This window comes from Andrena cerasifolii, chromosome 7, assembly GCF_050908995.1.
Source record: "Andrena cerasifolii isolate SP2316 chromosome 7, iyAndCera1_principal, whole genome shotgun sequence".
Classification (NCBI taxonomy): Eukaryota; Metazoa; Arthropoda; class Insecta; order Hymenoptera; family Andrenidae; genus Andrena; species Andrena cerasifolii.
Genome location: NC_135124.1, coordinates 7,262,527 through 7,277,999, shown reverse-complemented (window position 1 = coordinate 7,277,999; position 15,473 = coordinate 7,262,527). Strand labels below are relative to the sequence as shown.

The 15,473-nt window shown below is 39.4% G+C and overlaps 2 protein-coding genes across 2 annotated transcripts in view; one reads left to right on the top strand and one right to left on the bottom strand.

Annotated features, from left to right (window-relative positions):
- Window positions 1-15,473, bottom strand: part of Ec (ubiquitin specific peptidase echinus) — a 112,467-nt gene that overhangs the window by 95,511 nt on the left and 1,483 nt on the right. The gene's annotated exons all lie outside the window — the stretch shown is intronic.
- LOC143371489 (uncharacterized) lies at window positions 1,386-2,914 on the top strand. Its single transcript, XM_076816704.1, has 2 exons — window positions 1,386-2,332; window positions 2,694-2,914. The coding sequence occupies exons 1-2, from the start codon at window positions 1,609-1,611 to the stop codon at window positions 2,906-2,908; spliced, it is 939 nt and encodes a 312-aa protein (XP_076672819.1). The 5' UTR covers window positions 1,386-1,608; the 3' UTR covers window positions 2,909-2,914.

Below are 15,473 nucleotides of genomic sequence, written 5' to 3'. Positions count from 1 at the left end.
TACATTCTCACCAAAAAAGTACCCAATACTCCCCTACATGATTCCATCTTCCAATATAGAACATTCTTTCACGAAAATACGAACTGCCATCTCGCAAGTTCTACTTTCTACAAGAAAATACACCCAAACACGTTCTCACGTGTGCAATGGATCAGACCCACCACTTTGGACGAAATAATTCCCACCTTCATAGGATTCGACTGTACAAGCCTGACCATAAACCTATTAGGGCCAAACACTGACCGATATTGCGCTGGTGGCCATTTGCCAGAGACAAGCTCGAGCCTCCTTCTGCATCTCTCGTTGCATTATGCAGTCGAACGTGGGGCTGCATTTCTCCGTCTCTATCTCGCGGTCACGTCTCTCGTGCTGGATCCCTCTCGTCGGATAAATATGTCGGACGAGGCATGATTTATTCGTGCAGGACTATTTTTGTCACTGGTCGTCGGGTCGTTTGCCGAGGTCGAAGAACCAAATCCTCTGGTCGTGGTGTCAGGGTCAAGAGTACCTTGTATTGTGCTCCTCTTAATGAACACGAAGTTGTGGGACACTCAGGGAATGCGATGTTACACTGATTGAAATACACTTGACATCCTCACAATCTCATTCTATAATACAATTCTAAGTAGCAACTTAATGTTAATTCTTAGGTACTCCGAAATTCTGGCGTCATAAATTTCAAAAAGGTTAAGGTAATACAATAATCCTTCGAATCGCAATCTCGCAGTGATCCCATTTCGAATAACAACTTCGAATTACTGGGATAAGATTACGATTTAAAGGATTACTGCTTTATCTTCGCTTTATTGAACTTTGGGACGTAAGAATTTGGTCTACAGTCTACAGCAGTTAATTCGGACATACTGAACTAGGTTTTACGTGAAATAGATGATAACAAAGGATAAACTATTCAAAGTGTGTAGGACGATGGATTTAAATATATGTAGTTTCTTATATACATTATAATATAAGGCTAAGTGAGTAACAACTTCTTGAATGGACGTTATACTCTATTAGTAGATGAGTTTAGAAAATTTATTTATAAGTAACCTCAACCGTAAAACCTAAGTTCTAGAAAAGATAGTAATTCTTCAATAACAACAAGATAACCACTGACCTCGTACGAACACTATTCACATAATTCGCATAAATTATAAAAACAGACAAACTGATGGATTAGTTCGCTATGCGCAGAAGTGTACAGTACTTAATAAAATGAAAAAATTGCGTGTCACCAATGTCAGGGACAATCTACGGAAACCCATCTAGAATATTCCAACACGTTAAATTCCCTAATGGATTCAGGCATGAGTACGTAATAGTATTTAAAAGGACAGCTCCAACTACTGCCCCTGGTATTCAGTATTATCGCAGTTCTTGAATCAACGCAGACGTATTTTTGTAGCCTCTAAACTAACGTGTTTTTTTAACTTAACAAACTCTGCAAGCTATGAACCTCAATTTTCGAGCAAAAACAGTGTCAGTGGCCAAGTGTTACCCAAACATCTTTCATTTTTACTGAACCAAACCCTGGAATGCCTAAGTGAAACAGAAACAAAAATCAAATACAACGTTCACATACCTTCGCAAGAGCTAATCGTTGGATTTATGACTAAGAGTAGTTTGACACAGTCTCACCTCCCGAGACATGCTTCCAAAATCACCGAGGTTCCATTTTCAATATTTCCCATGTCTCGACCAACTACGAACAATCCCACGAAAATTAACATCCTCGCCTCGAGCATTCCTCTACGTACAGCACGAATCATGGACCTGACGTTTCTGTCTTTGGGAATCATCCTGAATCTTCTAATTATAATGGTCATCGTATCCAGATCCTCTATGAGGACCTCTACGAATCTCTACATCATCAGTTTGGCATGCTCGAACATGGTGATTCTGATCGAGCCTTTCGACAATCTTTTTCGATGGTACTTCGACGTAGACATCGGCTTGAACATGGACTACGTTTGCATGATCAGCTTCGACGTTTCCGTCGTTACGATCGCGGTTTTAAAGTTCCAGCTGTACATCCAGATCTTCCAGCACCACACACCTTTCGGGGAACGACTGTTGAAGAAGCTGACAGCCATAAAAGGCATCTTTCTGATTTGGTCCGCGACCATCATATCGCTGGCTATTGGGCTGCACATATACGAGTTGCTCGAAAGAGACATGGCCCATATTTACGTGTGGAATAGTTTTATGTTCATTACTATGCCGTTTATCGTATTCGTCGCACTGGATACTTTGATCCTGTACGAATTAAGAATATTGAAGGAGATAGAGGGATCGTGGCGAAAGAAAGAATTGAAGCGATGCGCCAAGTTCGGTGAGTTAATGGACTCGGTAAAAATTTTGCAAGTGTACGTACAAATTTGCAGCTTAGAAATGTGAAGGATGAAAACCTTGGAAATTTTTGTTATTAAAAAAAATTCCAGTCGAGATTTTGCAAGGCGGTAAGTTTCAAAATATAAACATCTCTAAAAGGGATTTATTTCTTCTCTAACATAATTTCCAAATCTTTTCATCCTTTCCTCTTCAGCAGTTCAAACATAATCTATCGTCATGAAAATTCAAATACAGAAATGTGTAACGTCTATTTTAATGAATTATAGAAATCCATTTCTAAATTCATTTCCTACACGTAATTAAGCAGGCTCACAGATGATACAACGAAGTATTTTCTGCAGTGATCGTCGCAGTCGCATTCTATCTGATACGAATGCCATATCGTCTCGCCAGAGCGATAAATTTCATCGAACCAAGAGCGTCATGCTGTACAGACAATAAGAGGGAGATTCTCTATTTCATGGCCAAGACGTTTCCAATTGTTTTTGCCATGATTTACATCGCGTTGTCGACCGAGTTCCACAGAGCACTTCAGGTCTGTTCTCAAGCAAACTAATAATCTACCACACACCTCTTCTGACGTGCATCACGTATTTTAATTATTCCTTTATTTTAGGAGATTTTCAGGTGTCGACATCTAAAACGCACCGAAGAATCTGTGGTATAGACACTTAATTTACAATAAGCCTGACCTTAGAGACTTTCAGTTACTACCTAACCCAGACCTTTCAAGTATTTTTTAATAATATTTGATATTATACAACATCAGTCCACAAAATTCATGAATATTGTGCTATGGATCTGCTGAAAGAATTGATGACATAGACGGTTAGGTCCCAGTAGCTTTACCAGCCTGTTAACTGTGCCATATTTCTGGACTTTAAAGATGTGTATTTGAAAACTATCAAGGGCGAATTAACTCTCTTTGACCGCAGAAAATAGTCACTTGTCTTGTTAATTACACAGGCATTTCCAAACGGCGAGTCAATATCCCCAGTTAATAGATTAACATAAGCCATAGCTCATTACAGAAATAATATCAGTGGAACAGTCGATCGAACAGAGTGGAATCTCTGAAAGCGTTTTCTGTCCACTGCGTGGGAGAATACTAAACGTACAGAAAATTCGCCACGTACCTATAACGTAGACAGAAGAAGCTGGGTGTCGCAGTCGCAAAGTCGTGAATTCATTGTGCTCTCTGTATGCAAATTGGCTTCCCTTTGGGCACGTCTGCCGAGTGCATAAGTCGATGGAGGGCTGCACTTACTTCCAACCACGGCCGCGTTCGCTTCAACGGCTACGTGGACTTTGTATCTGCCAGGCTCGCCAGGGAAAAAGGCCTGCAAAAGCTCCAGTCACAATCTACTAGCCGGCACCACGTGGAATATCGTACGCTTCGATTGTTGAGTAGTTAAGATAGCGACACTGAAAGTTTACACGTTTCTTCCGTTTACGCGACCACCTAATACAGAAACGTGCCGTACATTGCATTCTGCGTGGAACATTCCGTGAAATTCTTTGTTGTAACAACGGTGGGCTTTCTGACTGCCAGGCTGCACAGCCTGTGCGTTTGTATTACTGGAAACGTTCGTGAACTGTACTCGCAAAATGAGTTTACGATAGCCCGCAATCACCTTATGCAATATTACGTAGGGGGGAATCGTATTTTATGGGGTAACAACATAGCAAAATTTAGGAATTTTTTTAAGAAACTAGCATTTCGATTCATTTGAAATTTAGACCATGTTCTTATGCATCCTTGAAGCTGCAGTTTTTTTATTCATTTTTTAATAATAAATATAGGAGTTAGGCATTACGCCGCACAAAACTCGTCGTCCGCTGGTGTGCATGATATTTACCTTCCAGGTAATCTGAAACAGAAAAATGAAACGGCGTTTTACTTTCTACATATGCAGCTTCAATTTGATGAACCAGAATACCGCTAAGTTCTATACTTCTTTTGTTACAGAAGAAAATTGGTGCAAAATTTGATTGCAAAAATTAAAGGTTCAGACCTTTCATTTTGAAAACTCTCCACGCTGCTCAATAATTTTTTTTGTTTTTTGCTGGTTCATCAATTTCAAGCTACATATGTATACAATAAAACGCCGTTTCATTTTTCTGTTTCAGATTACCTGGTAGATAAATATCATGCACACCAACGGCCAACGAATTTTACGCGACGTGATGGTCGATCATGCATAATTATTATATTTATGGTTAAAAATTAATAAAAAAAAAACTGCAGCTTCCTCAAAGATGCATCAAAACATGGTCTAAATTTCAGATGAATCGAATCGCTGGTTTCAAAAAAAAAAAATCATTAAGGTACAGTGTTTCGTGTAAATCCTAAGGTCCTTTGATATAACTCTGGTGAGCGGGCAAACGAGCATATACAAGTCAAATTTTACCAAAAGCTTGAACAGTTTATTTTTTGTGGATTGAAGTTAAAAATAAAAGTTTCTTTTAACAAATACGTTATGAACTTTCACTTCATTTTCATTTTCGTGCAAAACTAATCATTCTGATTTGTACTCGTTTGCTCAGCGACTAGAGATAAGCTACCAAAAGTGAGAACTGAGTGTAAGAATTCCTATACTTCATATCTCCGCTTCATTTAGCAGAACATGAAGACTACAATGTTACCCTTCGACAAGAAACTGCACATCTCAAGGGTAACATGGAGGTTACATAGTTCCCTTAGAGCTTAGAACTCCGTTTTCGTTATTTATGCCACCTAAGAGTTCACCCTAAAAACTCAAGAAATTCCCCTCGATCAACTAGGTACACGTGTGCATCCTTAAACTCGATTAAGCGGAACGCGGTGAGGTTACATGGGAACAGGATGCCGTTTATCAAATCGAGGAAAAATCCGAATACGTAGCTGCGTTCCACGTGGCTCTGTCTAAGATTACGAATTCCTCTCACAACGCGTTTCCTATTCGAACCTTTAGCGATTCTGCAACGGCATCGATGGAAGGTACCGTCCAATTGTTGGTACCGTCAAACTTGGTAACGTTGGTAACTTCGACCACTATCATTTGTAATTTTTTCAAGGGGGATTGACTAATTTCCTTACTTTTTCAAGAATGTCATCTTCATCTACTTTAAACGGCCTGTTTCAGTGTTTTCCCTATTATAAAATTTTAATTCCTTTGCAAGTTACAATTAAGAGAAATATAAATATTTACAAAAAATGGTCAAAGTTATTCCACTTGACGGTATTACACGTGTGAGGAAGAGGACATTATCTGCTGCGAAAGAAAACATCGTCCAAGGTGCATAGATGCAGAGTACGCACGCGTCGCCACAGAAGAAGACCTCGAAGAAACAGGAAATCAGTGGAGCGAAAAGCCATCGTGCCAGACGAGACTTCCGGCTCGGTCTTTCGGCCAACTTGACGTCCTTCAATGATCACTGTAGTCTTGATCTTTATACTTTAAAACGACGACCGTGTGTAATACATTTGAAAGATAGTCGCCGTTATTATTCTGTTAATGAACACGTTTCTGGATTCAAAATTCCTCTCAGGCATATGAAAGTTGAAGGTGTATACTGCTGACATTAAAACTTGTAAACGTGCAAGAGTTCGTGATTCGTAAAATCAAATGAATTATTGCCTTTCGGATCACTGTACTATATTATTTTCTGTTTCTAAATTTCGTATTAAACGGGTGCATTTAGCAAAATATTACTTGGCGATGGAGGAGCGAGTAACTTGGAGTGCAAAACGTTGACATTGAATATTCTGGGTTTCTAATTTGCATAGTACTGTTCACATATTTTCCGAATTAGCCTAATTTTAACTGTCGTGGCTGTTGTTTAATGCTTGCATCTTGGGCAAGTTGGATAGCCACTCATGGAGAGTCAAAGCGTACATTTGAAAGTGATTAAAGTCAAATTAATTAATTTGGCAAGAACAAATGATATACATACAGTTGTCTAATATATGCCTCCATTCTACAAGAGTATGAGTGTTAAATTTTCATGGAGAGTTAACGCATTACACCCAAAATGAAGGAGTTTTCAACGCCTGCGTTTCAAATTTCATGTTAACAATTTTTAACCGTTATTATTTTTGTTAAAAAAGGAACTAAAGGTAGGCATTTCCAAATAATGCACCAGGCTCGTCAAAAAACACTGGACGAACAAAGCCTGTTTTTTTCTTCGCTGTTCAATTATAAACGCGTTTCGAAAGAATGGGCTTTACAAGCACCGAAATTTGCTTATGAATGGCCTATCGACGTTTCAGTCGATCGTGCATGGGACATCCTCGCGAATTTGCAAACCACGCGTTCCGGAATTCTAAGCGACAAAAGTGACACGCTGCACTCGAGTTTGTCGCACTGCTTCAGCTTACTTTTATGCGAAACGGGAGAGATTCGCATAAATGTATTGGAAAGTGAAGAAGCAATCGCTGTTAATACGTTATGTTATTGGATAATTTCTTCAGGAACTGTGGAATCTCACGGATGGTATACTTCTGAACACCCAACAAAGCATATGAGAGAACGCAAGGGAAAGAGTTCTCCATAACGTGAGATAGTCGACACAAAGAAAGTTATACTTCGTGATATAGGTCAGTGCTCAACTTTCCCCATTGCTCTGAGCTACTTGCGAGCAACATTCAAAATTTCAGAGCGAATCTCAGCGTTTTGCTAAGCAAACTCGACTGTTTGTCGAATTTTAGAGTAACATTTTCTGTATGTAAGATATTCTAAAGATTCCAAGACAATATGGTTAACTCAAGTCAGAGCTAAATACATAATTTCAATATGTTATTTTCTATCCTTTGGATTTAGTTGCCATTTATGTATGCATCAGTTTTACTTCTTTCATTACGAAGACCTAATATAATTAACCAATTCCCCAAAAAAATTCTTCCATAATTTGAGCTGATCCTTAATGCATAAAATATCAGTGTCCTATACATACTTTTAGCTTTGTACGAATGCTAAAAAATACATACACGTACCTAATTTAAAAAAAAAAACAATTGTACTATTGACCTCTGTGAGCATGAGTTGATTTCACAAGTAAATAACAATATTTTCGCTATAAACTATTAAGAGTAATGAGAATTATATCAGTTTAATTAAGTATGAATTTTCCTCTAAAGTAAGAATTCAAGTAGGTCCTCTCTATTTAGTACATATTTAGAAAATTGTCAAGCATTCGATGATAAATTTCGCTGGAACAGAATCTGGCTTATTCTCATCATTGTTACAGAGGAAGACATTCATGTTTCTTGGCATTCTAACGCACAGCTCAGAAGCTACATACATATTGTACACCCGGTTTTCCAACTCCCTTCGTGCACACGTGGGCTATTTCCTCCTTTATGTTCATTTCTACTGAATGGGTCGTACGAGCTTCCTAGCAATGGAATTTAGCATAATATGGACATTTCACGATTTAACAGTATATCGGCGAGTGTACCACACGTGCATTCATCGCTGACTAACAATGAGAACAGCTCTTCCCAACTTCAAAGAGAAATTATATAAAATTGATCAATACGTACAACAACGTATACTAATAATTCTATGGCGAGTGACAATGCTTTGGAACGGCACAGCATAATTATTGGCATACGCTATTTTACATATTAATAAATTTAACGTAACTTTATATCGAGGTATCTCTATAGAATGGCCAGCCATGAAATGCAAACGTATATCTAATTTGAATATATCTATTAAACCGAAAACACGGAATAATACATTGACTAATGGCCATCAAAGTTTTAAACGCATGAAATATTGATCGAACGATGAGGCGTTAATTTACGCCTGTGCATCCCTTGAAATCTTTCTGTTTATTTAGACGACCATGATTTATGATTCTATGTGAACTGCAGGAGAATAAATTAATGTTTCAATCGCGAATGTTGCCCATGTGTTTCTGTAAATACAGTGTTTTCGGCGGGTCGAGGCCTCGAAGTGAGGTGCAGGATTCTTTGTGGCGCAACGCGAATACTGAACAAGGCAGCGAAAAGATAATCGAGCCTCCAGGCGGTGATTTTTAATTTTCCGCGATGTGGTCATGATCGAAACGTGAAATCGCGAAGATGAGAACTAGCGATGCGAGCAAAGTATCACACGTTCACTGAGGAAAGTTCTTTGAATATTTCTTTTACATATACCTCGAAAATGTAACACCAATTTGTATACGCTCGTGATTTATGAAATGGAAAGATGAAAATATTCGAATCTGAATCTTTTGACAGAGGAATATTTATAAAAATAGTTAATTTAGAGAATGTTATTTGAATAATTGTTTAGATGATAATTTAGTTGGGGGATGTTCAAATAAAATGGTGTTCGTCATTTTTAAATGATTATTCGTCCTTGCTATTCCTCAAACCAGCATTCGAAAGTTTCGAATCGAAACCAATTTTGTCGAATTCTGGGCGAAATTGAATTCAAAATGGATTGATATATCTAGTCTATTTTATCAATCACACTTTCATCGAAATTATTCGGCAGAATATACAGTGCAATTTGATAACTTTTATCAGTGATTTCGAGAGGTATTTGCGCTCTCACACTTGACAAAATATTTTCTTACGATGCAAATGCACCCATGCATCCCTATTTAGCCCCGCCAGCATGCAAATAAAGGGCAGCTTGAATTACGATACGAGAGGATGCATCGTGAATTTATGTTCCATATGCTTGATACAACGCTGTTTTCTAAAGAAATTGTCTGATATAAATTGGACCCTTTTGATTGTCGAGGTTCCAGAAATGGATTATGCTAATGTTATTCAGGTACTGTGTAGAATGCATTCTACAAATAATATTCTTATCCTTACAATACTTTTTCTGTTGGACTTTCATTAATTGTGACATAATACAATGCCGTAAATTGAATGTAGATTAAACGAGATTTCATATGTTAAGCACACGTTAAAGATTCCAGGCAATCACAGAACAATACTCCAAGCTATGTAAAGAATATACGATCATTTCTTGAAACCTCGAAATACGAAACTCCATTTCCAATTTTCATCTAAAATTGATCATACTAACAGTCAATATCAAAGCACACACACTGACGTTCATAAATATCAGGACATCTACTGTATTTCCACAAATGTGATATTTGCTACAAATTGAATATTTTTCACTGCTTTTATTTCCTGGTTTTAATTTGGAATACCAAATACAGCAAAATTTGTTAAAATTCTTCAATAAATTCGCAACGTTTTTTCACAATTCTTCCACACAGAGTAGCTGTCCCAATATTTACGAACATCAATGTGTGTCTGTGCAGTTCCCAAATTGCGAAGAAAATTAACAAACGAAATTGAATTGAAACTGCATCACGAAGCTTCTCATTTTCTCTGGCAATGAAGTCCAGTTGACCACGAAGAGGCCCAACACAACTTGTGTAGCCGGAAAGTACGCGTTCGGTTCGTCAGAAATAAATACACGGTGGAAAGAAAATCATGCTGGCTGGAAACGATGGTATATTTGGTATGGTGTAACTTTTTAGCTTTCTCGCGGTGTAAAAAGTTCGACAAAGATGCGTGTGTTCCGACCCCTTCCCCAACGCCCCTCTGGTGGCACTTTGCGATTGTAATCGACACAGTGGAGATGCTTTTTCTGTCGAAGGCCATGAATGAAGTTTCTATGCGTAAGCGTTTCACTACCTTACTCGTTTCATTCACACGTTAACGCAACGTATTTAACTCGCATCCGCCAGTGCATCGATATGCCATTTGTTTTCTGGCAACGTCCTACGTGTTGCGCGTTTCCCATGGTTCCACGAAGTTCAAACACGCTTGTGTAAACGCTGCTTCTTTTATGGGAATTCAACGTTCCATTCACTGCTCAGTGGTTACAAAAATTCTTCTGTCGGATAGCTCGGAAGAACATTTACCGAGGTAATTATAATACTTACAATTTCAAAACACTTTTTAGTAGCTGCCTGAGCGACGGTAGGGTAAGGAGCACACCACTGCGACGGCCGGAAAAGTGAGCCATTTTTAAGATTTTTTTCCGAAGTAATTCACAATTTTCATATAAAATTTGTATCGCCTACCTTTAGTACAATGTCTTAAGTGACTATACAAAAAAAGACGAGTAGAAAACATGCATAAATTTTAATATATTAATTAATCTAGAGAAGTGGTGAATTTTCTGAAATATGGGTTCCATAGAAAAATGGCGAACACGGTAGAAACGGCACCAAATAAGATACTTAAAACTCTGGAAGACCCCATGAGAATATTTCACTTCACACAGCTTTCCTTATCTCGGTGAGAAAAATGACTGACTAAAGAGACGAATACCTCGAAAATTTTGGGGCATTAATGGGCTAATGGACGAGGCAACATTCGAGTCGACCCAAATTCTGTTCGCAAACGTGTACAAATTTAAAAGTTAATTTCCTACGAAAGGGGTAGAGATTACACGGTGTTCCAATTGAAACCAGCCAGCTCCTCAGCACCCCGAAGCGAGGGGGCATGAATGGAAGTGTGGGACGTTGCAGCGCGGAAGCGGATGAATAATATCGCGTATTAAAATCACCCCAGACTCAAGCCAGCCAAGTCTCCACCCTTCCCCTCGAGCACGACGTCTGGCGATCGATGCGCTTCTTGACACCCTGTATGCACCGACAACCGGAGGTAACGCGTGGGTGGGCGTCTCGCAACGAGCCACCGAGGCCTCGGCGTCTCGACAAAGTCGAGAGGAGGCTGTGTGCACGGATTCTTTGCCCAAAAACAATCTCGACGTTGAGTCAGAGCCCTGTTTGGAAGGTGGGACGCGGACGGGCCTAAATAGTCACCTCGACTATTTAAACGCACAAGCTGTGGCGGTGCCAGGTAACTACTTTGCATCGTGCAACGTTGGAGGTATTAGAAGTCCCACCACCGCTCATCATATTTTGTCAGAAAGTCCGGCGCATCAAAGGATCGCAAGCAGGACCATTATAAGCGCAGGACGTTTAATTCGAGTGTTTCAGAACCTGTTCGAGTGCGCAGCTTTTGGCTTATCGAAGGGATAGTGTAATCAAGTATGCACAGGTCAGGATGAACCATACTCAGAAGGGAATTGCAAGCCTGCAAACCAGCTGTTCGCCGTGGTATTTAATAATTAGACGCGCATGGAGGAGGAATGTTGATGAAGGAATGCACTGTGTCCCTGATCATGGAGATGCCCTCTCCTCCAATAATTTGTACACCTCGAACGTCTCCTGTATATTACTCTTTTTCCCCCTTGGAGAGCAGGCTTCGATTACCCAGACATTTATTAATATTCGCCGTCAATTGGTATCGAGCTGCATCCATTCGACCGCAGGCTAAGCAGTATTGAACCAGGCTTATCGAGCAATTTCAGAGCAAACGTTCGATCACGATAAGGGCGATAAAAGAGGCGGGTAGAAGCGTGTAATTCCAGCAGATTTTAATGAACACACTGCGGAGCAACGCGAGGCTTCGCTGCGCCCTGAGAATTCCTAGAGAATCTGGAGGACGCGAAGTTTTATCGAGAACGGGCGCGAAGTAGACGCACGTGGAACACGGGAGACGAGCCGAGAGGGAGGAGAAAAATTAGACAAAAAGAGAAAAAGGTTGGTGGAATATTCAGGATGGCCAGAGAAGGCGAGCGAGAAGAGAATGCTAGGAGAGGAAGCGAGAAGCAAGGCTGTCGAGGAAATGAAACGCTGAAGATGAAGCGGGGGAGCGGCCGCGAAGGTCTAAAGCGAACGAATAAGAAAAAAGGTGTGACACGGTAATGAAGAACACAAAACTATGGCCCAGGGTCTTAAAAAAGACGAAAATGTAATGGGCGCATAAATATTCATGGCTTCGTTGCAGAGAGGGCACGCGGAGATGAAGAAACACGAGCTAGGAGGATCGGAGCGATGCGACGGTGGAGGGGGCGTAGAGGGGCGAAATTGAAAATGGGGTAAAGGACTTGAATGGGGGGTGAGGCGATGGAAATGATACACGAGAGATAAGTGTTGAAATGAACAACCTGTGGATGAGATTACAAGGGAGGGATACGATAAAATAGAAGACAATCAGCAGATTGGTAGGGGGGAAATGGAGCACCGTGGCAGAATAAGTAAAATATGAAATTGTAGATAGAATATCGTTGATATGTGCAATATAAATACAAGAATCATTCGCTGAGGTGTTATCCCATCAAATCACTATAGCTCATTTTTAGGATTTTATAAAGAAGGAAACGTTATAGTGTTAAAAACTTTTTAAGCTGTATTTGTACATCATTGAAGATAATTTTAAAAAAATTTAGCATATTTTATCTAATATCGCTGACTGTTGGTGGCTGTGATTGTCCTGGTGATACAAAAAATCTGCGGAATTTATATCGCCTTATAGAAGTTTATAAGATTGTTCATGGAATCATCCATGCTCGTAGCCGAATATTGTAATCTCATGTTTTGGCAGACGTTTCAATCACAAACATAAAAAACGGGTAATTTTGCGCACGAAAATGTTTATACAAAGAAGAAGATTGGTCGAAAAGTTACAGCCTATACAGCCTAAAACGTCTTTCAACACTGTCGCATACTTTTTTCAAAATTAAATCCTAAAAACTGTCTATTGTTGGAATGATTCGATGAAAGGCTACCCTTAATGTAAAAGGAGTGAGTTATTGCGAGAAAATAAGTCGAGAATGAAAGTGTTGGCGCAGCAAATTTTGGTGATTTGTTGAATGAAAACATGAAAATTCTTAGATCCCTGAGTGAAAGAGTGAATTGTAAGGACGTGCTGTATTATTTCCAACCATGCCACTGCATTCATTTATAAATTCAAATAAAGAATCACAAGACGAGAGAGTCTGCCCCATAAATATTCAAACTGAATTTTCTCAAAGACTAAGTTTCGTGCTGAAAGGAAAATTAGTCTACGCTTTCAACTTATTCTCCACAAGAAATCACCTCTTTCTCGATTCTACCATAAGCTACACCGACCTTTAAAACATTCACCACTTCTCGTAACTGCAAGCTCCACGTGAAACGTAAAACAGAACACCATCCCCAGTTTCGCAACAGATTATGACTCGACCGATTTCCGTTTTGAGTTTACACCACTTCCTTGATGTATTCGAGGATCGTAAAACCATCCAGTGCGGGCATCACGGTTCGCATTTCTATCACAGCTCATTCGTAGACATTGAGAATCTCGAATTTATACGGACCCCCAAGATGCGACAGATTTACGTATTTGCGACCAATTTTTATTTGCCCCGAGTGTCCAGCAATGTCGTCGAAATTTTGAAAATAAATCGTGACGCAATGTCTAGGCATTTCCTTTGCAAAGAATTCTCAGCTGATTTCCATTGGCAAGAAGGCAAATTTTTCGCATACTTAGCGTCTTATTCCACGGTTACCGCGTGGAGCTTTTATTTGCCAGGGGATATGCTGCCCGTATTATTATCAATATGATTCACATACTCGTGGTTACGTAGCCGTATGTGTAGACAGATGCATCGTATGCAGATAGACCCGCGAAGGCCTACCAGAACTTTTCGCCTTTCGCGTCTCGTACGCACAAGCGACAGAAAGAAATACAGCGTCGAACATGGTAAATGGTTCATTGTTCTCGCGGGGAGACAATAACGTGTGGGCCTTTCGGCTCCGTCGCTGACGAAATTCATCGTCCAACAATGGAGTAAAAAATTAAAAACATAGACGCTTCGGGACGCGATTGTTGTTGCTTTTCCTTTCTCGAAAGCATTTTCCTCCTGCGACGCACTATCGTAATACTCTTGCAGAAATAAATTTACGCCCACTAAACGCACTCTGTCTTTAAACTTGGACAAAGCATCACGGCATAGGGGCAGGGCGTAAGAGCTCGCTTTCTATGGCAAAAAGTGTGCTGCACAGTTTTCTTTCATTGGTAATAAATTGTTCGCGATTTGGAATACTGCGTACAGTTTTTACCTGCGGGTGAAGGACTGATTTTACTGAATTTATTGAATCTATAAATAGGCTGGATGTGCCAGTGAATGAAAGCGTAAGTGAATGAACATTTTTTATTAAAACGAGTAAAATCAGTTATTAAAATAAGCGACTAATTAATTAGAGACTTCTTCTAATTTCTTGCTTCATATCCAAACAATTTTTACCCCGCGTGGAATTAATCGCGCTGCAAACATAATTTTGTAATAGTGTTCGTTCATTACCCTTAAGTGTTTATTTACTATTTAATGGTGCGTTTACCGTGTAAAAGAAATTCTGCTAGACCATAATGCTAACGTTAACTCAACAACTAAGAAATCTCCTAATACTTTAAATTTCTGCAGTCTTAGAATATCCTAACACCCTTTTCTTGCCACTTATTTAAGGAAAGCTTGGTTAACTATTTACTAATCAATGCACCTACTGGCTAACTAAATTACTCCCTCCGCTGTTAGAGATTTATTTGTTATTTAAGAAATATTGAAGGATAACAGTGGCTTCAACATTAAAGCTACGGGAAACTGTAACAATATTATAGCAGAATATGATAAAGCTATATCAAGATTGTATGAAACAGAAATTTGCGTAACTTCTTCCACGGTGGAAAGATGAAAGGGACAAATTGCGAATAATATTGAAGAGAGGATCCTCGTCATCATCGGTGAATACGAATAATATTGCCGATATATGAAGGAGTTGTAAAAGAAACAAAATTTTCTATCTATGCGACTGCATGAGAGGCACAATAAACGAGCGATCCAGGGTACCTTGGCGAAAGTGCAAGGTTAAATCGAATAAGATCGTCCTCCTGCGCCGAATACTAGACGCAATTACACCGTCGCTTGTGCGACGACACGCTTTCTTTATTGCAAAGATGTCAGTGCCATGCTGCGTAACGAAGGTCGTTTGTCAACACGGAATACACATGCAATTTACAAATCACTCGTGATGTAATCATTTGTAGGTATTTTAGCGTCAATCAGTCGCAGGAAATCCACACATCCATTCGACAACAGATTGTAAATGAACTTATTTATCGGTTTTACCGTGCCAGCATGTATATCTTTATTTTTTAAACGTATGTGCCTTTTTTAAAATGTAATCTTCGTACGATCGCATTGTTAGTTTTATTGTTTATAAATGTATACTGCTGTCACGTTTGCTTCTAACATTTAATTTTG

Bases quoted from the DNA above. Each gene is read 5' to 3' on its own strand.
- LOC143371489 (XM_076816704.1), top strand. From the start codon at position 1,609: ATGACTAAGAGTAGTTTGACACAGTCTCACCTCCCGAGACATGCTTCC. The intron at 2,333-2,693 runs GTGAGTTAATGG...TATTTTCTGCAG, and splicing joins GAAGCGATGCGCCAAGTTCG to TGATCGTCGCAGTCGCATTC.